At 41.7% G+C, this 25,328-nt stretch overlaps 1 protein-coding gene across 2 annotated transcripts in view; it reads left to right on the top strand.

Annotated features, from left to right (window-relative positions):
• The window catches only part of DCP1A (decapping mRNA 1A), a 65,916-nt gene that overhangs the window by 24,401 nt on the left and 16,187 nt on the right, over positions 1–25,328 (top strand). Inside the window, exons 4-6 of one of the 2 annotated variants that reach the window (XM_003818732.5) lie at positions 5,295–5,361; positions 12,360–12,498; positions 20,454–20,567. In XM_003818732.5, coding sequence (XP_003818780.2) covers positions 5,295–5,361; positions 12,360–12,498; positions 20,454–20,567 — 320 coding nt within the window. The remainder of the gene's footprint in view (positions 1–5,294; positions 5,362–12,359; positions 12,499–20,453; positions 20,568–25,328) is intronic. The other variant, XM_003818733.5, reaches the window with a different exon arrangement.

Below are 25,328 nucleotides of genomic sequence, written 5' to 3'. Positions count from 1 at the left end.
ACTTTTCAATGACTTGTCTATCCTATGCAACATGACTGACTTAGGATAGCTGTTAGCAGTCACAATGTGTGGTAGGTATCCATTAAGTAAGTAGTTTCTTTCATCTTGAGAAAGGCCATTTGTAAAACAGTGTGCCATCATTTGCCATAGCAAGGCAATACTGTATTGCCAAAAGCCTGAATTCTCTGTGGGATAGTTAATCAGAGAAATTTATTTCAGCAAGTGAATTGTTGGCAGAATGTGTTGGGCCTTAGAGTGTAAGTTCTCTAGAGGGAAGAATGCTTAGCTTTGGTTTAAAGGGGAGGTCCTCTGCAGTTTTAGCTATCTGGTGAACTTGTCTGTCTTTCCTCATGAGTGACAGTGACAGGCTCCGTGGCAGCTCCCTGGGCTTTCTTGCCAGTTGCACGCACTGACCGTTTGATATGTTGGCAGACAGAGCTGATTCTTGGATGCGTGTCTGAACCTCTACAGGTCTGCTTTTGGCAGAATCGAGTGTGACTCTTATCCCTTAGCCATTAAGCTATCATTATGGCTTTCTTATCTTTATTTCTTCTGCAAACATGCCTTTGAAAGTGTTTGGCTCTTTTTAGGCAGTTTGATAATATACAAAAGCAGAAGGCATGTGTCTTATTTCTAAATTATATTGTATTTTTTCAAAGGAAAAGAGGACATCTTAAATGAAGGTTTTTCAAAATAAGTTGACAGCTTTGATGGACTTACTTTGATTATTGATAAGTAGTTCTTTCCTAAGAGTTCGGTTTAGAAGTCCCTGTGAAAATACACTTAATTGCTTCTGTTTAGCACAGAAAAGATTGTGTGTTCCTCTCTAAGCCTGATGTGTTGCATATCATAAACTTTTTTTTCTTTCTTTCTTTTTTTTTTTTTTTTTTTGAGACAGAGTCTTGTTCTGTCACCCAGACTGGAGTGCAGTGGCGCGATCTCGGCTCACTGCAACCTCTGCCTCCCGGGTTTAAGCAATTCCCCTTCCTTAGCCCCCCGAGTAGCTGGGATTATAAACATGCATCACCACGCCCAGCTAATTTTTGTATTTTTAATAGAGACGGGATTTCGCCATGCTGGCCAGGCTGGTCTCAAACTCCTCACCTCAGGTGATCCACCCACCTCAGCCTCCCAAAATTCTGGGATTACAGGCATGAGCCACTGCACCCGGCCGCATATCATAAACTTTTCTTATCACTGTGTATTGTTTTGGTATGTCCAGATTAATATAGCTTATTGAAGGAAAACAAATTTTTGTATTTGGACTTCAGTGTTTGGGGTGTTCATTAGCCAAGCTTGGAAGAAGCATATTTCAAGAAAGGTAGTCATATGTAATTGCCATATATGGAGTCTTTTTAAAGCCCTGATCTGATTTACTGTAGTTAAAGCAAGCCTTAGCTGCTAAGAGCGTTAACTAAGAACCTGCAGTAGATAATGCTTAATAATTATCTCTGTAACAAGGCTGCTTCTGTGCTCCTTCCATTGAGATGTTAAAGCTGAGTGAATTTGTTGACTTACCATGATGTAAAACATTCCAAAATTACTTGTTATTCATTGGAGTTTGATTCTGTTTGGAGCACTCATAGTGCTTTGAAATTCTGTGAAGAAAAGAGGCACTGTGAAAATGGATTCCAAACATGGGAAACTCGGCCGGGCGCGGTGGCTCATGCCTGTAATCCCAGCACTTTGGGAGGCCGAGGTGGGCGGATCACGAGGTCAGGAGATCGAGACCATACTGGCTAACATGGTTAAACCCCATCTCTACTAAAAATACAAAAAATTAGCCAGGTGTGGTGACGGGCGCCTGTAATCCCAGCTACTCGGGCGGCTGAGGAGAATGGCGTGAACACGGGAGGCAGAGCTTGCAATGAGCCAAGATCGTGCCACTGCACTCCAGCCTGGGTGACAGTGAGACTCCATCTCTCAAAAAAAAAAAAAAAAAAAAGCAAACAAACAAACAAACATGGGAAACTCTTCCCAGCTGGTTGAAGGCTCAGAGACTAGTGAGCCTGGACTTCCTTCAGGTAGTGCACCACTTGTGGGACACATGGCCATACACGGGCTCCATAGATTTAGAGCAGTTTTAGTGTAATTAGAGGTTTTTCCCTGCCTGAGAAGCCCTTTGTAAACAGGGTAGGAAAAAAAATTCTTGTTCATGATCTTCATTCATTAAAATGAAGCCGTTCACTTGCTGTGTGTATCAATAATATTTTCATTAACTCTGCAATAACAATAGAAAGACTCAAAATTATATTTCTGTTGAGAAGGGAACATACATATATATATATATATAAATTTTTTTTTTTTTTCTGAGACAGAGTTTCACTCTTGTTGCCCAGGCTGGAGTGCAGTGGCGTGATCTCGGCTCACTGCAACCTCCACCTCCCAGTTCAAGAGAGTCTCCTGCCTCAGCCTCCCGAGTAGCTGGAATTACAGGCATCCACCACCACGCCTGGCTACTTTTTGTATTTTTAGTAGAGACGGGTTTCATCGTGTTGGCCAGGGTGGTCTCAAACTCCTGACCTCAGGTGATCCACCCGCCTTGGCCTTCCAGGGTGCTAGGATTACAGGCATGAGCCACCGTGCCCAGCCGAGAAGGAAACTTTTAAAGTTATGATTTGCCATGAAGTCTTTTGTGGAATAATGGCCTTAATTCAGGGTGAAACAAATAATTGAGCATTAAAATAACTTTTAAAGTGGTGGTTTTCTAAATTGGTATATATTGATAATTATAGAATTCAAATAATAGTTATAAAAATGATTTTTTGATTTACTTAAAATCTCTTGTGCTAGCACTTCTATTTCCTATATTGTATGGCACCCTCTTAATGTGCCTTTTAACTTAATTATGTATAGGCTTTCTTCTTTTATGTGTCACTTTAATCATCGAGCATAACTGAAGCTCACTAACTTTTTGTTTCTATAAAAAATTGTAATGTTATTTCAATGTAATGAGATGTAAGCAATGAAAATGTAGTGACAAGATAACTGGTCTAGGAGTGAGAAGACCCAAGTTTGTTTTTTGGGTTTTTTTGTTTGTTTTGAGACGGAGTTTCGCTCTTGTTGCCCAGGCTGGAGTGCAGTGGTGCAATCTCGACTCACTGCAACCTCCACCTCCTGGATTCAAGCAATTCTCCTGTCTCTGCTTCCTGAGTAGCTGGGATTACGGGCATGCGCTACCATGCCCGGCTAATTTTATATTTTTAGTAGAGACAGGGTTTCACCATGTTGGCCAGGCTGGTCTCAAACTCCTGACCTCAGGTGTTCCGCCCATCTTGGCCTCCCAAAGTGTTGGGATTACAGGCGTGAGCCACCATGCCCAGCCTGACCCAAGTTTTACTTATAGCTCTGAGACTGATTTTTTTCTCTAATTTGTTAATAAGTTACTTAGTCTCTCCGTTAACCCCTATTCCCATCCATAAAAATGCAAAATGAAAGTTCCAATTAAACCGAGTAGCATAGACTTGTCTCTCCCTGCCACTTGCAACTATAAATCCTGGAAATGACACAACAGACAATCTGGAGAACTCTGAAAGATAGAAAGAGGATGATCTGGTCAGGAACCCAGAACTGGCAGAACAGCAGCAGCAAAGTGTCTTACAAACCCCCACCCAACATAAGAAGGGGGCCTGGGCCTGATGTTTCTTGACCTTCAACCTAGCAACAGAAGGTGGCCCGGGTAGGCTCATTCCTCTCCTAGACTGAACGAGAGTCCTGCCGGCAATACTAGGCCAGCCCAGCAAAACTGGCAAGGATTGGAAGCCCCACTAATAATAATTGGCCGCCAGGGGACTTCTGCGTCTCCCTTCCATGAAGTCAGTGGAGCAGGAATAGCAAAGAGGATCTCATTACAACCAGCTTGGAATGGACAGCAGTCTTCTATGACTTCTGTGGTTTCATTTATGTAATATAATACTCTTGAAATTACAACATTGTAGAAATAGAGAACAGGTTCCTATTTGCCAAGAGTCAGGGACAGGGGAGGGGCCAGAGCAAGGTGGATTTGGGCTATAAAAGGGCACCAGGTATCCTGGTGGCCATGGAAATTTCTGTATCTCGACTGATGTCAGTGTCCTGGCTGTGATAGTATACCATAATTTTGTAAAATGTTACCATTGGAGGAAACAATTTATAGGGCACCAAGATCTGTCTGTTCTTTACAGTTGCATTTGAAGGTACAATTATTTCAAAATAAAAAGTTTTAATGTTTTCTTTAAAAAAGCATAATGATACCTGCCATTTCTGTGCTAGGGAATCATTGTAAGTATTTAAGGAGGTACAAGGTATGCTGAGCTGTGTCATCATATGGGCCCACATGGTAGCAATGGGTCTTATCCATCCGTGTGTCTGTTCCAGCTTGTATGTTCAGTATTTCTACTCTACCTTATCCAAAAAGCAGTTATAGTAGCTTTTATATATTATAATCTGTAATAAAGTTCATTTATCTTGCAGCAAGTTTGTTTAGGGCTTTCTTTGAACTGAGCACCATATTGGGAATAAAAAGAATGGGATAAGAAATGCCATAGACTGAGCTCAGTCCATTTCACATGTAAACAGTCAGTCATAGGATGGATATAGAGCTGGGGTTTGTTTTGAAAGCTTTGTATTGTAACAATTTTAATATCTTTTTTTTTTTTTTTTAGATGGAGTCTCACTCTGTTGCCTAGGCTGGAGTGCAGTGGCGTGATCTCGGCTCACTGCAACCTCTGCCTCCCGGGCCCAAGCGATTCTCCTGCCTCAGCCTCCCAAGTAGCTGGGATTACAGTTACGCCACCACAGCTGGCTAATTTTTGTATTTTTAGTAGAGACGGGTTTCATCTATGTTGGCCAGGCTGGTCTTAAACTCCTGACCTCAAGTGATCCGCCCACCTCAGCCTCCCAACGTGCTGGGATTACAGGTGTGAGCCACCATGCCCGGCAACAATTTTAATATCAAGTTAGAATGCATCTTAGAATCAATATGATTCTTAGTTTAATTGGGAGCCTTTTGCTTAAAAGCTTGATAGTACATAAATAATGGTTGCATGTTACACTTAGTAACATCTTAGGTTCACTGAGATCTGGTGATAATGTCTAAAACTATTTTGTGTAATCTTTATCTGAATGTTTTACCTGTCCTGATTTTATTAAACAGAATTTGGGGAGGAGATACTTGTTTTCTTTAGATAGAGTATTAACAATTTGAGGGTCTGATGGTACATTTAGTGAATTCCATGATGATAATATATTATTTACATACACCCAAATGTTGAAACCTCATTTCTTCTTATCTTTTTTTCCCTTTGTTTTTCAAGTGTCGATATATAGTATCTGGTTTTATGACAAGAATGACTGTCACCGCATAGCAAAACTCATGGCTGAGTAAGTATATTACTCCATAAATTTAACTGATGATATGTGAGAAATGAAAAATAATCCCCTCCCACTTCTCTTTGTTACTAAAGTCTACCAACTCGTGTATTTCCCCAATTTCTTTTTACTGCCAAAAACTTGGAAAAAGCTGAAAAGCTTTAAAATATATATAATTATTATCTTAACTCCTCCCAGTGTGCATTTCAGTTTCCTTCCAGTCTTCCTTCTTTGTGTATATATTAAGTAGATGTGTGTGATTGTTTTTTTACAAAAATAGGATCCTACTGTATGTATACTGCTTTTCATATCAACAGCATTTTTCCAGGGCATTAAATCTTTCTCTGTAGTATTTATGACAGCTGCATTGTATCCAGCTCTATAGACAGATCATGATTTAACCAGAACTTTACTGTTGGACCTGTAGGTTAAGGCTGCCAAACTGCCCGGCTCCAGAGGATATCTGCATCAGGTGTACAGCCTGACCATATACAGCGACTCTGATTTAGGTTCTGTGCAGATTTCCATTGTAACAAGTGATACCATATGTGATAGCCTGATAGAGAACTCATACACACATCTGTATTTAGTTCTTTTAAGTGAACTTGTTTTTGACACAGACTCTAGGCTTAACAGGCCCCAGTCCACTCATGGGTTGTGTTCCAGAAGATTTTTTGTGACTCAGAACCTTGAAATTTAGAAAATTATTTTCCTTGAATTAATGTTCTAAAGGGCAGCTCATTGTCCTCTCTCAAGCTAGCCTGTAGAAGCCAGCCCTTGTGTGACCTATCCGTATTGCTGGACTGCCATTCTGGATTCTGGAAGCCCACTACACGGGGCTTCAGGGGGCCTGAGGGACTACAGAGCTCTGGGCAAAATGCTATAATAGGTAGACGGTATATTCTGGTGCACCTCTGCTTTTTTTCAGTTTTTGCCTGAATCTTCTCAGAAATGTGGACCTCTCTCCCTCCTCCACCATCCCCATCTGTCAAATCAAAATTCCTTTTGCTCTCTTGCAGTTTTCAATCACATGTTTAAAAGAAAATAATCTTAAATTTTTTAACAGTCTAATCTTATTTTATTTTTATTTTATTTTACTTTATTTGGTTTTTTTTAGACAGAGTCTCGCTCTGTCACGCAGTCTGGAGTACAGTGGCGCAGTCACAGCTCAGTCCAGCCTCAAACTTCTGGGCTTAAGTGATCCTCCCATCTCAGCCTCTCAAGTAGCTGGGACTACAGGCATGCACCACCACTATCAGCTAATTTTTTGGGGGGTGGGTAGAGATAGGGTCTCACTATGTTTCCCAAACTGGTCTTGAAGTCCTAGGCTCAAGCGTTCCTCCCACCTTGGCCTCCCAAAGTGCTGGGATTATAGGCATGAGCCACCATGCCAGGCCAACAGCCTAATTTTAAACTCATGAAAGTATATATAAGTAATTAACCCAGAATCTCAGTTCATGGCTAAGGCCAGGTTGTGATCTAAGACTACTAACATGTCCTGATCGGAAGTTATCGGCCCCCTGCTTTGTTGCCTGTTCTGGCTGTGAGCTTGCAGGGCAGGGCCATGTTTATTACTTGTGTACACCCCAAGGGCATCGTTCTGTATGAACTTGTAGTCACTTATACTTGAAAAAATGTTGGCTTGAAAAAAGAACCACGCTTTGTTTTTAGAACACTTTTTCTCTTAAAAAAGATAAAACTATCTTTCATTTTTTAATTTAATTTTTTTTCTTTTGAGATAGGATGTTGCCGTATTGCCCAGGCTAGTCTCAAACTCCTGGGCTTAAGGGATCCTCCTGCCTCAGCCTCCCAAGTAATTGGGACTATAGGCACAAGCCACCATACCCAGCTAAAACCATTTTTCAACATAGCCATTTATTAGATGATCACTTGTTTTAGCTTTGAAAGTGACAGCAAAGGCAGCTTACTTGTGGTTACCTAGAAGACACAGGGTTGGCTGGGCGCGGTGGCTCACGCCTGTAATCCTAGCACTTTGGTGGGCCAAGGCGGGCAGATCACCTGAGATTGGAAGTGCGAGACCAGCCTGACCAACATGGAGAAACCCTGTCTGTACTAAAAACACAAAATTAGCCAGGTATGGTGGTGCATGCCTGTAATCCCAGCTACTCGGGAGGCTGAGGCGAGAGAATCACTTGAACCCGGAAGCTGGAGGTTGCGGTGAGCCAAGATCGCGCCATTGCATTCCAGCCTGGGCAACAAGAGTGAAACTTTGTCTCAAAAAAACAAAAACAACAACAACAACAACAACAAAAAGGCACAGGGTTGTTGATTCATGGTTATCCAGAAATCCAGATTTTTTCTAAACTTTGGAATGTATTAATATATAAACACTTTCTCCTGCAGAATGAGGACGTGGGCTTTGAGTGAAATGATCTGGCTCTTTTAGCTCTAACAACTATTGAAAGAAAACCATTTATCTATCAGGGCAAGTGTTACCCCTAATGCAAGATTTCAAATGATAAATGAAGCTGAAGACTGAAGGCCTATCTAAAAATATTTTATTGAACCCAGAAATAGGATTAGGAGTAGAAATGGAAAGCTGGAAGGGAAAAGAAGAGCATTGGGGCTTCTTTCACCAGAAATGCCCGAAAAGGGACAATTGCGTAAATTTTCAGCTTGTTTGACTAGAAACAGATGTGTTATTAAAAGTGATTTGAGCCTGGGCACAGTGGCTCATGCCTGTAGTCCCAGCACTTTGGGAGGTCAAGGCGGGGAGGATTGCTTAAGGCCAGGAGTTCAAGACCATCCTGGCCTGATATAGCAAGACTCATCTCTGTTTAATTTTAAAAAAAAAAAAAAAAGGGAAGAAGAAAAGAAAGTGATTAGAGAAGCCAGGCACAGTGGTGTGTACCTGTCATTTCAGCTATAATACTTGTGAGGCCCAGGTGGGCAGATCACTTGGGCCCCAGGAGTTCAAGATCAATCTGGGCAACATAGTGAGATCCCATCTCAAAAAAAAAAAAGTGATTAGAGAATACCCTGGTGAAACTGTTGATAATGAGTTTTAAGTGTCTGGCCTATTTATAGCTGAAGAGAATATTGTATGTTACCATTAACTTTGTGATAAATGCCTCTCTGGTCACCAAAACTAAAGAAGACTATCTGTCTTTGTTCTAAATCTGCCTGCATAAGCCTGTTTGTTACTTTTTGTTGTTGTTGTTTGCTACATATTTGAGAATATCACTTCTACTATCCAAAAATACTAGCACAGTTCTTGTTAGTATATTATACATATAAATAAATGTGTCCATCAGTGCCCATTCTTTTAAATACAGTTCTTCCCATCACTATTTGACAGCCACAATATAATAAAGATCCTCCAAGTAAAAAAACTGATTTACTCCAGGCTGGGCGCGGTGGCTCACGCCTGTAATCCCAGCGCTTTGGGAGGCCAAAACGGGCGTATCACGAGGTCAGGAGATCGAGACCATCCTGGCCAATATGGTGAAACCTCGTCTCTAGTAAAAATACAAAAAAATTAGTGGGGCATGATGGCGGGCACCTGTAGTCCCAGCTACTCGGGAGGCTGAGGCAGAAGAATGGCGTGAACCCGGGAAGCGGAGCTTTCAGTGAGCCAAGATCGTGCCACTGCACTCCAGCCTGGGCGACATAGCGAGACTCTGTCTCAAAAAAAAAAAAAAAAACTGATTTACTCCAAACAATGTTTATAAAAACGAGAAACTATGTAGGAAAATGAGTGAGCTTCTAGACCCTATGTCATCTAAATTTGTATATTCTCTGGTCAGTGGTGGCAGAGTTGAAAACCCACTAAACTTAGAAGCTGTTGACTCTCCTAAGGAGGAAATCCAGTCTGCCAGAAACTCTTTTTTTTTTTTTTGAGACAGAGTCTCGCTCTGTCACCCAGGAATGTGGTGGCGTGATCTGGGTTCACTGCAACCTCCGCCCCCCTGGGTTCAAGCAGTTCTCCTGCCTCAGCCTCCCGAGTAGCTGGGATTACAAGTGCCTGCCACTGCGCCCAGCTAATTTTTGTATTTTTAGTAGAGACAGGGTTTCACCATCTTGACCTGGCTGACCTTGAACTCCTGACCTCATGATCTACCCACCTTGGCCTCCCAAAGTGCTGGGATTACAGGCGTGAGCCACCACACCCGGCCTCAGAAACTCTTTTTAACAATAAAAAGTTGTTTGACGGTTTGGCCACATAGACTATGTAAACTTTGGAGAACTCATGGAAGTAAGCTTTATTCCTGATCTTACAGACATCTTAGGGGTAGGTTTTGGTGTTTGAAAGGAAAGGAGAATGGCATGAGTGCTATCCATAAAGTTTGGATTAGAAGAGGCCTTAGAGTCCAAGCCTCGTTTATGTGAGAGTCCCTTCCATACCACCCCTGACAGCTTCTGCTTTCAGCAGTGGTGAGCTTTATAAAATTACCTGTTCTGGCTGGGCGCAGTGGCTCATGCCTGTAATCCCAGCACTTTGGGAGGCTGAGGTGGTCAGATCACTTGAGGTCAGGAGTTCAAGACCAGCCTAGTCAACATGGTGAAACCCTGTCTTTATTAAAAATACAAAAATTAGCCGGGCATGGTAGTGCATACCTGTAATCCCAGCTACTAGGGAGGCTGAGGCATGAGAATCGCTTGAACCCGGGAGTCGAAGGTTGCAGTAAGCCGAGATCGCACCACTGCACTCTAGCCCGGGTGACAGAGTAAGGCTCTGTCTCAAAAAAAAAAAAAAAAAAAAAAGAAAAAGAAAAGAAATATTCTTCTCTTAAACCAAAATAATCACAGAATCACAGATCCTAGTCTGGGTCAGGGAAGAGTTAAATACCAGCATGGCCAAGTCAGGCAACATGTCAGGAGGTAGGTGAAAACAGGCCGTGTGACAGATCCTTTATGAAGATGGATTCAGGCTGATGTGGCCTATATTTGAGCATTAAATAAACAATTCATGTTTGGTCTTATTCTCATATCCCATACCAGTCTTTCAGTCTACCATGAAGCTCATGATGCTACATTTGTTTTAGAAGTAATAGTCTTATTAAGAGCTATAAGAATCTAGATAGAAAAACTACATGTTACCTTAAAGCCACATTTTCCAAACAGGAATTCTACCTCAGAGTAAAATTCTATAGTCAAATAAAATTTGAGAAAATCTATAGGCCTGCCCTTCTTGGAGAATCACAATAAATTTTAGCATGCTTAAAAATCAACTGGCCAGGTGTGGTGGCTCATGTCTATAATCCCGGCACTTTGGGAGGCTGAGGTGGGAGGATTGCTTGAGGCCAGGAGTTTGAGACCAGCCTGGGCAACATGGTGAGACCTTGTCTGTACAATAAAAAAATAAATAAATAAAACAAACAAACAAAAATTCAATGGGTGGGTTGTGGTAATTCATGCCTTTAATCCCAGTATTTTGGGAGGCTGAGGCAGGAGGATCACTTGAGACTAGGAGTTTTGGGACCAGCCAGGGCAACATATCAAACTCCATCTCTACAAAAATAATAATAAAACTCAAGGATTCTGTTTTTTCTTTTTTTTTAAGTCGGTTTAATATTGTTTAACCCAGTATTTTTAAATAAAAAAGCCATCTCTGTTCACCTCTTCCCCACACTCTAATGAGAGCTCCTGTGCAGGCTGGGTTTTTTGTTTTTTAAAACAGGGTTTCACTATGTTGCCTGGGCTGGTCTCAAACTCCTGGGCTCAAGTGATCGTCCTGCCTCAGCCTCACAAAGTGCTAGGATTATAGGCATGAGCACTGTGCCTGGCCTGAATGAATCTTAAAAAAAAACAAAAAAAGTTGCTTTATTAAAATTTATTATTCAAGCTTGAAAGCTTGAAGAAAAATATAGGAAATAATAAAATATGTATGTGCTTACCACCCAGCTTTCAGTTCCTAATATTTTGCTGTAATTGTTTCAGATCTTTCTTTACAAGGGAGAAGGGGGTGTTCTTAAAAACTGAAAGCCCACTTAGTGATTTTTTTTTTTTTTTTGGAGTCAAGGTCTCACTCTTACCCAGGCTGGAGTGCAGTAGTGTGATCTCAGTTCACTGCAGCCTCTACCTCCCAGACTCAAGCAGTCCTCCCACCTCAGCCTTCCAAATAGCTGGGACTACAGGCGTGTACCACTACGCCCAGCTAATTTTTGTATTTTTTGTAGAGACGGGGTTTTGCCAAGTTGCCCAGGCTAAGTTGGTGGTTTTTAAAAGGGAGAATAAGGGAAACCTTTTATTTGCTTATAGTGTTACTAACTTTTAAGGATTCACCAAGACCTCTATTTTCAAGAACTGACTTTGTCCTTGCTAGCCCAGTGTCAATCCAAACTTTCCACAGAGGATTTGTTCAACTATGCAGCCTTCCTGTGTCTTGGTGGAACTGTCAGTTTTCATATTTACTTTAGCAATTAGTTTGACTGATTTTGAAATACTTCAAGGGAAAAAGGGAGAAACCTTAGTGGAGTTTGTAATGCATCTCTGCCAACTCTAGGAAGGAATTCTGTATTTTTATCCTTCTGAAGGGTAAATATTGGCACTGTTAATGAGACGGTGAAATGGTAAGTCATTTATTTCTGAAATGAGGTAACTGAAGTTCTGTGTTATATATTGCAAGAATAATGTAATCGGCTGGGCACGGTGGCTCAGGCCTGTAATCCCAGCACTTGGGGAGGCCTAGGGCAGATCACGAGGTCAGGAGATTGAGACCATCCTGGCTAACACGGTGAAACCCCATCTCTACTAAAAATACAAAACATTAGCCGGGTGTGGTGGTGGGTGCTGTAGTCCCAGCTACTCCGGAGGCTGAGGCAGGAGGATGGTGTGAACCCAGGAGGTGGAGTTTGCAGTGAGCCGAGATCACACCACTGCACTCCAGCCTGGGCGACAGTGCGAGACTCCGTCTCAAAAAAAAAAAAAAAAGAATAATGTCATCATGTGACACTCTTAGTGTATCCTTGGAAGATGAACACCAAAAGAAATCTTGGGTCAGATTTTGTTTCAAGGGGCCTTTCTAAAACCTTGTTCTTCTCCTCTAGTGTGGTAGAAGAGGAGACACGGCGATCCCAGCAAGCTGCTCGGGACAAACAGAGTCCCAGCCAGGCCAATGGCTGCAGCGACCACAGGCCCATCGACATCCTGGAGATGCTGAGCAGAGCCAAGGATGAGTATGAGAGGGTGAGGCTCTCTGGGTACTTGGATGCTGACCAGGGAAGACCAAAACGGGAGGAGGAGGTCTGCAGGAGACTATTTTACTAGGGAAGCTGGCCTCCAGGGCCAGCAGAAATATAAGTTCAAAAAGAAAGCGTGTTAGCACACTCCTGTAATCAGTCCCAGCTACTTGGCAGGCTGAGGAAGGAAGATCACTTGACCCCAGGAGTTGGAGGCTGCAGTGGGCTATGATTGTACCACTCCACTCTAGTCTGGGCAACAGTGAGACCCTGTGTCTCTTTTTCTTTTTTAAAAAACAGTTGTGTCTTACAATTTTAAACCTAAAACATAAGGAAAGAACTTGCTTACCCCAGATTACTTGTTTTTGGCAGGAAAATTTACAATGCTTTTTTCTATTCCTATAAGATTACTATGGGAGAAGATGGTCTTGGAGTGCAGAAGTTAGCTCGCAGCAGCTAGTTCTGGTAAAGCTTCGTGCCTCCTCTTCACCACTGCAGTTTCTGTTAGGATCCTCAGTGGTCCTAGGAATTTGTTTAGGCTTTGAAAAGTATTCTGATAGTTTGTACCACATAATACTAAAAAATACACTCATGGTCTGTAATTGGTGGTAGATGCACAACCTTCATTAAGCTTCATTTGGAATTTTACCCAAATGAGAGGCTTTTCTGAAATTCACTGTTTTCTTTCTCTTCTGTTGTGCATTTTAGTTTATAAATTAGCTGATAAAATTTTCTCCCAAAAGTTGAATAAAATGGCAATTGTGGTACTTTCGTTAATTTATTCAATACCTGCTTATGAACCATCTACTATGTGCAAGCAAGCAGTGGGCATTTCATGGTTATGAAACTCTCCTGGAATTTTACTTGGCACCTCAAAGCCCCCACACTTCACTGGAGTGAGACAAGCTCTCTACTGCTGAACTTTGTTTTAGCAGAATTATACTGTCACCTTACTCTTCATTAAATATTGAATTAAGTGCTTTCCTTTCATGCCTATTTCACCTCACCAGAACTTCAAGGAACAAAATGTGAAAAAGCACTGTCCAAAAGACCCTGTTTCCCATACAGTTCTGCTATAATACCAGCTACTAAGTTATTAATCAGTGATCCTGAAAAAAGCTTCAAATTGGCAAAACGAGTTAAGGTACTGTTGTTAGCATGACTCTTCCTCCTCCCATCCTCTTGGGACTTTACAGAGCTCAAAACTGAGAGGTCCTGCAATAAGTAAAACAATAACACCAATTCCCAGATTGACTTGACTGCAGGACCATTTTTTGCATACTGCCCTTTAACAACTCAAGAATTTGGAGTTCAGGAAAAAGTTTGAAAAAAGTGTTCTGAAAGATAGTTTCTTCTGACTAAAAATAGGCATGTTCACCATAAACTACATAGACCTTCTACATTCTGATAACAAAGGAAGTCCCACCTCCAGGGTGGAGAAATGTACATGAGAGCCCATGAGAAGTTTCAAGTTTGTACCAAATTCTTCAATGTCTCACAGAGAATTAAGAGGAATGAATGGATCTATGGAAGTTAAATTTGGAGGAGCAGTCACCTCTCTAATAAATTAATCGATTCTTAGGAAACCAAATGAGAACTAACTTCAAGAATGGCTTTCTGATTTAGAAGTTACCTTACATTCCCCTCTTCTACCCTTGATGACAAGCGGATTTTCTACGTACATACTTTGTTCTGTTTGTAGAGCCCTTTCAGTGTTCTCATAGGTACCTAGTAAGTCCAGGGCTCTGTCACTCATCCTGAGTAATAACTGTATCAAGGTACCACACGGGACAGAAACTGTAGGTGCTGCGCACTAAAGCAGATACTCCAGTAAATGGCCTGGCTTACTCAGGCTGAGAGGTAAGTAGCCACAACGAGAAAGTAGGAAATAAGGCATTAGCTTTGAACACAAAACTTTAAAGGAACTCTAGGGTCAGTTGGGCAATCTAAACATCTGACATTATTTCGAATTATATCAGTATTACAAAAGGAATATAGATAGCATGATAGTTTCTGTTTTAAATAAACTTCTTTCACACTATGGAATAAAATATTGTCTATGGGTAGATTAAAATGAAACCTTTTGGGATTTGGTTAAATCTTTGATATTTACTTTATCATGTGTTCTTTCTGATTTTGAAAACTGTCTGCAATAGGTGGAGCTTCTTTGAATTAGAGTTTTGTTCTCTTATCTGCATTTGTCTATCATCTCATCAGATGGAGCTGGTATAAGCAGTGACCCATGAATTCATGGGTCTTGGTGTTTGGATGGGCTCCCTTCAGCTGCCACATTTTTTCAGATGGCCCCTTTGTTTATCTTTAGGTGAAGACTCAGAAGATTGGCAGTCAAGGGCAGGGGTGCAAGCTAGGCCTCAGTGTTGGGATTTAATCCTGATTCTGAGTCTCCGCTATCTGCTGAGTATGATATAATGAACGAAATTTCAGACTTTTGAATGAGCACTTGTAATAATGAGACTCTTTTCTTTTTTCAGACAGGGTCTCTCTGTTGCCCAGGCTGGAGTGCAGGGGCACAGTCTTGGCCCACTGCAGCCTCTACCTCCCAGGCTCAAGACATTCTCCCATCTTAGCCTCCCAATTAGCCATGACTATAGGCCATGCATCACCATGCTTGGATAATTTTGTTTATTTTTTGTAGAGATAGAGTCTCACTATGTTGCCCTGGCTGATCTTGACAAGCTCCTGGGCTCAAGCTGTCCTCCCGCCTTGGCCTCCCAAAGTGCTGGAATTATAGGTGTGAGACACTGTGGCCAGCCTAGAGACTTTTTGAAAAGTAAAAATCTGTATAATAAGCATTTTCTTCAAAAGAAAGATATTGCACTTCTATAATATCTTTTAATTAACTTTCCTTTTTTTTTTTTTTTGAGATGGAGTCTCGCTCTGTTGCCAGGCTACAGTGCAGTGGTGCGATCTCGACTCACTGCAACCTCCACCTCCCAGATTCAAGTGATCCTCCTGCCTCAGCCTCCTGAGTAGCTGGGACTACAGGCGTGCACCACTACGACCGGCTAATTTTTTGTATTTTTAGTAGAGACAGGGTTTCACCATGTTGGCCAGGATAGTCTCAATCTCTTGACCTCGTGATTGGCCCGCCGCAGCCTCCCAAAGTCCTGGGATTACAGGCGTGAGCCACTGTACCTAGCCTCAACTTTCCTATTTTTTATGTAAAGAAAGATAGTTGAAACCACATTTGGCCCATTATGAGTTGCTTCTAGCCATAGGATGTAATCCTGGATTTTGGTCAGGGGGGTGCGGATGGTTGTTTGGTTTTAGTTTAATTGCAAAACAATTTTTTAAAGTCCAGGGTATTTTTGTTCTTAAAAAATAGAGGCCAGACACAGTGACTCGCGCCCATAATTCCAGCACCTTGGGATGCCGAGGTGGGAGGATTGCTTGAATCCACAAGTTTCGGACCACCCTGGGCAACATAGCAAGACCTTGTCTCTACCAAAAAAAAAATTTTTTTTAATTAGTTAGGCATGGTGGCACACACCTGTAGTCCCAGCTACTCCAGAGGCTGAGGCGGGAGGAGCACTTGAGCCCAGCAGTTCGAGGCTGCAGTGAGCCATGATTGAACTGCTGCATTCCAGCTCAGGTGACAGCAAGACTCTGTTTCTTAAAAAGAAAAAAGAAAATAAAAAAATAGGATAGGCCAGGCGCTGTGGCTATGTCTATAATCCCAGCGCTTTGGAAGGCTGGAGCAGGAGAATTGATTGAGGACAGGCCTGGTCAACATATAATGAGATCCCATCTCTATAAAAAATTTAAAAATCAGCCAGGTGTGGTGGTGTGCACCTGTGGTCCTGGCTGTTTGGAGGCTGAGGTGGGAAGATCAGGAGCCCAACAGCTCCAAGTTGCAGTGAGCTATTATTCTGCCACTGCACTCCAGCCTGGGCAACAGAGCATGACCCTGTCTCAAAAAACAATAAAAATAAATAAATACCTAAATAAACATGAACACCATTATTTTTCTTATTATGTAAGCAGTATAAACTATAGAAAAGTTTTTTCTTTTTTTAAAACAGCTTACGGAGAACGTTTTATATTCAAAAATTACAGTAAACAAAAAGAAGAAAATATCATAGTTCTACCACCTAGAAATAATCACTGCTAATACTTTGTTACGTATCCTTGCAAAAATATGTCCAAGTGTAAGTGGTATGTTTGTGTACATTAGATTTATTAATGTTCTTTGGTAACCTGTTTTGTTCCAAATCTTTTTTATTGACAGTAACTATTCATCTCACAGAGAATCCCTATGAGATTTCCTTTGGTAGAATGAAGTTTTTGAAAAAAGAACTGATATTTATAGCTGTGCATTTTTCCTTATGTGCATTATATAAATGATGCCCTAGGCTTCTCTAATTCTATTAAGAACTTGGCGATATATCCTTATAGCTAAATCCTTGTAAAATCCTCATGTACAGCATTAACTTTTTATTAGGATAAATTACTTTAAATGGAATTGGTAGATCAAAGCATTTTTGTGTTTTTAAGATTTTTACCAAATATTATAAAATCACCCTCCAGCAGGTTTGTCTGATTGCCCATTTTCCCTCATTTTTACAAACACTGGATGCTGTTATTAACAAACACAAAATCTCCAAGAAAGGCCCTGCACAAGTATCAGAAATACATTAAATTCTTGAGAACTTTCATTAAAGTACAACCTAACAATATAAGCCAGTTTTATTGCTTATACTTAAGAATTGCAAATCAAATGCCCCAAGAGCCAGGGAAGCCATGGTAGTGAGTAAAGCAGGCCGGGTGGAACTGAAGCAGGTTGAGAGCTAGTTCGTATGTAAAGGGTCATTTACAGCCCAGCTCTCAGTTATTGCCAAGTGACCTAGTTTTGCAACCTTATCCAGCCTGTCTCTAAAAATTACAAATCTGGGGCTTGGGGCAGTGGCATATGGCTTCCAGCACTTTGGAAGGCTGAAGCAGATAGATTGCTTGAGTCCAGGAGTTTAAGACCAGCCTGGGGCCGGGTGTGGTGGCACACGCCTGTAATCCCAACACTTTGGAAGGCTGAGGCGGGTGGATTGCTTGAGGTCAGGAGTTCAAGACCAGCCTGGCCAACATGGTGAAATCCCATCTCTACTAAAAATAGAAAAATTAGCTGGGTGTGGTGGTATGTGCCTATAGTCCCAGCTACTTGGGAGGTTGAGGGAGGCTGAGGTTCATGAGAATCACTTGAACCCAAGAGGCGGAGGTTACAGTGAGCCAAGATTGCGCCACTGCACTCCAGCCTGGGTGACAGAGCAGGATTCAGTCCACAAAAAAAAAAAAAAAAAAAAAAAGAACAGCCTGGGCAACATGGTTGGTGAAGTCCCATCTCTACAAAAAAATAGCAAAAGAAAATCATAGCTTGCTGCAGCCTTAAACTCTTGGGCTCAAGTGATCCACCTGTCTCAGCCTCCACCATGTTGGTCAGGCTGGCTTTTTTTTTTTTTTTTTGAGACAGAGTCTTGCACTGTTGCCCAGGCTGGAGTACAGTGCCCAATCTCAGCTCACTGCAAGCTCTGCCTCTTGGGTTCACACCATTCTCCTGCCTCAGCCTCCCGAGTAGCTGGGACTACAGGCGCCCACCACCACGCCTGGCTAATTTTTTGTACTTTTAGTATAGACAGGGTTTCACGGTGTTAGCCAGGATGGTCTCTATTTTTATTTTTTGTAGAGATGGGGTCTCACTATGTTGCCCAGGCTGGTCTTGAACTCTTGGTCTCAAGTGATCTTCCTGCCTCAGCTTCCTGAAGTGCTGGGAGCCACTGCTCCCAGCCCCAACTTTTTAGTGTTTCTGAACATTTATACCTTCTGTTTTAAGAACTTGTTATGAACAATATTTTAACTTTATATTTTCTATAATATAATTCAGTTCCAAGCATTCCACATAATGGGGTTGATATGGTTGATAGTGATGTTGCAAACAGGGGCATGTTAAAAGATTGAGATATTTCATAGGCTTTCACAAAATGTTCCGCCGCTATTCAAATTGATAACACTGAGTAAATGATGTTCTGAAATAATATAAGGATTAAGTCATTTGGGTGGGAAAAAACACATGCCATCCATTTAATATTTGAGTACCTACTCCTGTGATAAGCATGAATTGTCTGTAGCATGGTATCAAGAAAATCTGTCTCTGAACTGAGTTTAGGGCTGCTTTTTAAAAAAATCTCATATCTTGCATTTTCTGAACTGTTTTTGGTGTCGGTTTTGGCATGGATGATGTTCATCAGATGCCGGATCAGATAGCACAAATATTCAAGAATTCATAACCCATAATTCCATGTCCATCTATTGGTCTGATCATTTTTTGAGGATTCTTTTTAAGAACAAGATTATTTTCATTTTTAATGTCATGAGCACATTAATGGTAACTTAATAATATTAGTACAATTGGATGTCCATATGCGACAAAAAAAAACCTAACCTAATAACATCTTAGAGAATAATCAACTCAAAATGTGTCATAGATGTAAATGTAAAATGTAAAACTATAAAACTTTTAGAAGAAAAATGTATTTATCATATGACCCAAGAAGTACCACTCCTAGGTATTTACCCTAGAGAAACAAATTTTGCCAGGCAAGGTGTGGCTCACGCTTGTAACCCCAGCACTTTGGGAGGCCAAGGACCGTGAGTCACCTGAAGTCAGGAGTTCGAGACCAGCCTGGCCAACATGGTGAAACCCCGTCTCTACTAAAAATATAAAAATTAGCTGGGTGTGGTGGCGCGCGCCTGTAATCCCAGCTACTCAGGAGGCTGAGGCAAGAGAATTGCTTGAATCTGGGAGGCAGAGAGCACAGTAAGCCGAGATCAAGCCACTAAAATCCAGGCTGGGCAACAGAGTGAGACTCCGTCTCAAAAAAAAAAAGAAAAAAAGAAATTTTTGTCCACTTAAAAACCTATATCAGTGTTTATAGATGTTGTATTCATAATCACCAAAAAATGGAAACAACACAGATGTGCTTCTGTGAGTGAATGGTTAAACACTCACGTATTTATATAATGTAATACTACTCAGCAATAAAAAGGAGTGAACTATTAATACCATACAACAGCTTGGATGTACCTTAAAGGCATTATGCTAAGTGCAAGAAGCTGGCATTCTACTTATATTTCATTTATATGACATCTTTGAAAAGACAAAACTAGAGTGAGAGAGAATAGACCTAGTTGCTGGGAGTGGAGGGAGGGCATGACTGCAACAGGACAGCACAAGGGAATTTTTTTTTGGATGATGGAACTGTTTTGTATCCTGATTATGCTGATAGGGACATAAATAGAACTGTACACCTCCTTAAAAATTAATTTCACCATATGTTAGCTTTTATTTAAAAATAAAATCAGGCTGGGCACAGTGGCTCACACCCATAATCCCAGCACTTTGGGAGGCCGAGGTGGATGGATCACAAGGTCAGGAGTTTGAGACCAGCCTGGCCAACATGCTGAAACCCTGTCTCTACTAAAAATACAAAAAGAAAAAGAAAAACCAGCTGGGCATGGTGGCTTGCACCTGTAATCCCAGCTACTCGGGAGGCTGAGGCAGGAGAATTGCTTGAACCCAGGAGGCAGAGGTTGTAGTGAGCCAAGATTGCGCCACTGCAGTCCAGCCTGGGCAACAGAGCAAGACTCCATCTTGGAAAAACAAATAAATAAGATTAAAAGAATATGTGATAAAGTAATACCATTAACTTTTTCTTAAAAAGGTGATAAAAATAACAGTTGTGGCCAACACTGTTGTCTAAAATTAGGTGCTCAATGTTCTAGAAATTTTATTGCATGTTATTTACATTGGAGTACAGAGCAAACATTTTGAGGTTGGTTTTTCTTCTTCTTTTTAAAAAATAACATTTTTGATAACCTCAGATGCTGTTTTGTGAGCCAAATAATAGCAAATTTTTTTCACAAGATATATTTTTTTCTTTTAACTTTTTAAAGAATCAGATGGGTGACTCAAATATCTCCAGCCCTGGGTTACAGCCAAGCACTCAGCTCTCCAATCTGGGAAGCACCGAGACTCTAGAAGAAATGCCCTCCGGGTCACAAGATAAGGTTTGTACAGCTAAAGCTCTAGCTTTGTCCTAAGTAACAAAGAGTAACATTCAGTAAGGATTCTAATGAGTGCAAGTTTGATTTGTCAGTTGTGTCAAGGTTCAAATGTGCAGCAACATAATGACATCCTCCTAGGTCATGATCCGAGTAACTGTTTAATCTGGATTTTGCAGTAGCCTGCTACCTGGTTTCCCATCTTTTGCCCCCTGGTTGCTTCTTACCTATTCTTAACCCAACAGCCAGAGTAATCCTTGCAAAACATAAGTCAGATCATGACACTCCTCTGCTTAAAACCCTCCAGCAGTGTCCCAGCTCACTCAAATCATAGCCAGGATCGTGACAGTGGCCCACGAGGCCCTACCTTATCTGGCCCCTCTACCCCAGGCCTCATCTGTCACTCTGCATTGCTCACCTGGCTCCAGTCCCATTGGCTCTCTTGTCTTTCCCCAAATGTGCCAGATATGTTCCTGCCTCGGGACAGGCCTTTGCACTTGTTCCCTTGGCCTGTAATACTTTCCTCCCAGATAGGGCTTGCTCCCTTTACTCCCTCAAGCCTCATATGTCCTCCATAAGTCAGGCCTTGTCTGACTACCCTATTTAAAATAACCCTTGGCTAGGCACAGTGGCTCACACCTATAACGCCAGCACTTTGGAAGGTTGAGGCAGGCAGATGGCTTGAGCCCAGGAGTTTGAAACCAGCCTGGCCAATTGACGAAACCCTGTCTCTACTAAAAATACAAAAATTAGCTGGGTGTGGTGGCACGTGCCTGTAATCCCAGCTACTCAGGAGGCTGCAGCACCAGAATGGCTTGAACCCTGGAGGCAGAGGTTGCAGTGAGCCGAGATTGCACCAGTGCACTCCAGTCTGAGCAACAGAGTAAGACTCTGTCTCAAGGAAGAAAAAAATAATAACAGTAACACCCCTTGGACAGGCACAGTGGCTCTCATCTGTAATCTCAGCTCTTTGGGAGGCCAAGGCAGGAGGATCACTTGAGCCCAGGAGTTAGAGACCAGCCTGGGCAGCATAGTGAGACCCCTTCTCTAGAAACAAATTTTAAAATTAGCCAGATGTGATGTCATGCACCTGTGGTCCCAGCTAATTGGGAGGCTGAGGTAGGAGCCTCGCTTGAGCTCAGGAGGTTTGAGATTGCAGTGAGCCATGATCACACCACTGCACTCCAGCCTGGGTAGCAGAGCAAGGCCCTGTCTCAAAAATTTAATTTAATTTAATTTAATTTAAAAATAAAATAAAACTCCCAGGTGCAGTGGCTCATGCCTGTAATCCCAGCACTTCAGGAGGCCAAGGCAGGCAGATCACCTGAGGTCAGGAGTTCGAGACCAGCCTGGCCAACATGGCAAAACCCCGTTTCTACTAAAAATACAAAATTAGCCGGGTGTGGTAATAGACACCAGTAATCCCAGCTATTCGGGAAGCTGAGGTAGGAGAAATTGCTTGAACCCGGGAGGTGGAGGTTGCAGTGAGCCGTGATTGCGCCACTGCACTCCAGCCTAGGCGACAGAGCAAGGCTCTGGCTCAAAATAAATAAGTAAATAAATAAAATAAAACAACCCTTCCTCACCTCCATCCTCTTACTGTACTTTATTTTCTCACTAAGGTTTCTAACCAGCTAAGATGGTTTCTGTTTTTGTTTTTTGTCTGTCTCCTGCCCACCAAAATATAAGCACCATGTAAAACAGTTTTGCTTTTTTGTTTTTAAGCTGTCTCTTACAGGAAAGAAGGGCAGTTTTATGAGCCTTGTTCATTGCTGTATCCTTAGCATGTAGCACTGTAAATATTTGTTGAATTAGTTCTCTTTATAACTGATAGTCTGATAAAAGAACAGATATCAAATAAAATCCGTAGTTTTTTAAGTAGACTTTTTGTTTTGAGATAATTACAGATTTATATGCAGTTGTAAGAAATAATGCAGAAAGATCCTATGTACCCATTACCCATTTGCCCATTGATAACATTTTGCAAAATATAGTATGATATGACAACCAGGATATTAACACAATCCACACATGTTGTTCAGATTTCCTTTGTTGTGTGTATATTCAGTTCTATGTAATTTTATCTCATGTATAGCTTTTTGTATATCCACTACCACAGTCAAGATGCTAAATATTTTCATCACCCCCAGGATGTTTTGCCCTTTCATAAACACACTGACTTCCCTGTCATACCCTATTCTGCCTCTGCGTCTACCTCTGCCTCCCCGATCCCGCCATCGTTTAGCCCTGGCAACTATTAATCCATTTTCCAGTTCTATAATGTCATTTCAAGAATATTATATAAATGGAATCATATATATAACCTCTTGAGATTGTCTTTCTTCACTCAGCATAATTCCTGAACATTTCACTGAAGTTGTTACATGTATCAAGTTTGTTTCCTTTTATTACTGAGAGTATTACATGATATGCAAGTACTAAAATTTGTTTAACTGTTTTTGGCAACTCACTTACTGAAGAACATCTAGATTGTTTTCAGTTTTGGGTTATTACAAATAAAGCTCCCATGAACGTTTATGTACAGGTTTTTATGTGAACATAAATCTTCATTTCTCTGAGATAAATGCCCAGGAGTGCAAATGTCAGGTCATTTGGTATTGCATGTTTTAGTTTAATAAGAAACTGCCTTGGGAAGCCAAGGCGGGTGGATCACTTGAGGTCTGGAGTTCAAGACCAGCCTGACCAACATGGTGAAACCCCGTCTCTACTAAAAATACAAAAATTGGACGGGCATGGTGGTGGTGGTACCTGAATCCCAGCTACTCGGGAGGCTGAGGCACGAGAATCACTTGAACCTGGGAGGCAAAGGTTGCAGTGAGCTGAGGTCATGCCATTGCACTCCAGCCTGGGCAACAAGAGCAAAACCCTGTCTCAAAAAAAAAAAGAAAGAAACCACCAAACTGTTTTCTAGGAAGTCTGTACAGTCTTACATTCACATCAACAATGTATCCAAAATGTTTTTAGATATTTAGATAATTAATTTAAACCAAATTTTGTATTCTACCTTCCCATACCCCATTTTTACTGTATCTGGATTTAGGATCATCATCCAGGAGTGTGCAGTGGGCTTACTACTTCCCCTTTCTAAATCATGAATCACTTCATCTTCCTTTTGTGAATCATGAGGTTAAGGATTATTGTACCACCTAATGCAGATTTGTTGTGAGACCCTAAGGAAGAAATGGACCAGAAAAAAATGACTTAAGAATTATAAGGTCAGGCATGGTGACTCACACCTGTAATCCCGGGACTTTGGGAAGTGGAGGCAGGCGGATCCCTTGAGTCCAGGAGTTTGAGAACAGCCTGGCCAACATGGTGAAACCCTGTCTCTAATAAAAATACAAAAATTAGCCGGGTGTGGTGGTGCACGCCTGTAATCACAGCTACTCAGGAGGCTAAAGTGGGAGGATCACTTGAAACCAGGAGGTGGAGGTTATAGTGAGCCAAGATCCCACTACTGCACTCCAGCCTGGGCGACCAAGGGAGACCCTGTTTCAAAAATCCAACAACAAAAAAAAGAATCAGCCAGGCACAGTGGCTCACGCCTGTAATCCTAGCACTTTGGGAGGCCAAGGCAAGTGGATCACCTGAGGTCAGGAGTTCAAGACCAGCCTGACCAACATGGTGAAACCCCATCTCTACTAAATAGAAAAGAAATTAGCCAGGGGTGGTGGCACATGCCTGTAATCCCAGCTACTTGAGAGGCTGAGGCAGGAGAATCGCTTGAACCCGGGAGGCGGAGGTTGCAGTAAGCTGAGATTGTGCCATTGCACTCCAGCCTGGCCAACAAGAGTGAAACTCCATCTCAAAAAAAAAAAAAAAAAAAAGTCATAAAGCACTGTCCATTGAAAGATGAAAAATGAGTGTGACAAGCCATAGATGCTAAGCCTTTCAACAATAGCACTGCGTCTGTAGACATACAGAACTCAAGTGGTACAGACAGTGCTGATGTGTTATTCCGTCATTTTTCATATACTTTTAAAACTTCACGTTTGGTCGGGCATGGAGGCTCACACCTGTAATCCCAGCACTTCGCACTTTGGGAGGCCGAGACAGGCAGATCATGAGGTCAGGAGTTTGAGACCAGCCTGACCAACATGGTGAAACCCTGTCTCTACTAAAAACACAAAAATTAGCTGGGCATGGTGGCATGCGCCTGTAATCCCAGCTACTCAGGAGGCAGAGGCAGGAGAATTGCTTGAACCCAGGAGGGGGAGGTTGCAGTGAGCCAAGATCGTGCCACCACACTCCAGCCTGGGCGACAGAGCAAGACTCCATCTCGGGGTGGGGGGAAGACTCCATTATTTAGGTTATAGTGACAAAATTTTATGAAATACTGAGATCTCGATATTGTCAGAAGTCATGTGATTGACTAAAGTTAGTTTAAATTTATCATCAGCCGCCACAGGCAGATACTACATTTGTTTAGTAACACTGCCATCTAGTGCTGAGGAGCAAGTACTGCTGTCAAGCCTTAATAGTATTACATTCCATTTCAGTTGCATAATTCACTTGTTTAAACTTTTCTTGGGATTGTTTCTGTAGTGTATTTTGTTATTGTTTGTTTCCTATGTTCAAGAATAGTGCCTATCTTATAGTGTGCCCACTGCAGTGACCAGTAGCTCCAAACAGACATGTAAAATTCTCTAAACATCAATTCTCCGTGGGATGAGGAGTGAACCATATTAAACCTGATGCTGAATATGATAATTTTGTCCTGTGCTGTACATGCTGTTGCTCGCTGAA

This window comes from Pan paniscus, chromosome 2, assembly GCF_029289425.2.
Source record: "Pan paniscus chromosome 2, NHGRI_mPanPan1-v2.0_pri, whole genome shotgun sequence".
NCBI lineage: Eukaryota > Metazoa > Chordata > Mammalia > Primates > Hominidae > Pan > Pan paniscus.
This window is presented reverse-complemented; position numbering and strand designations above follow the sequence as displayed.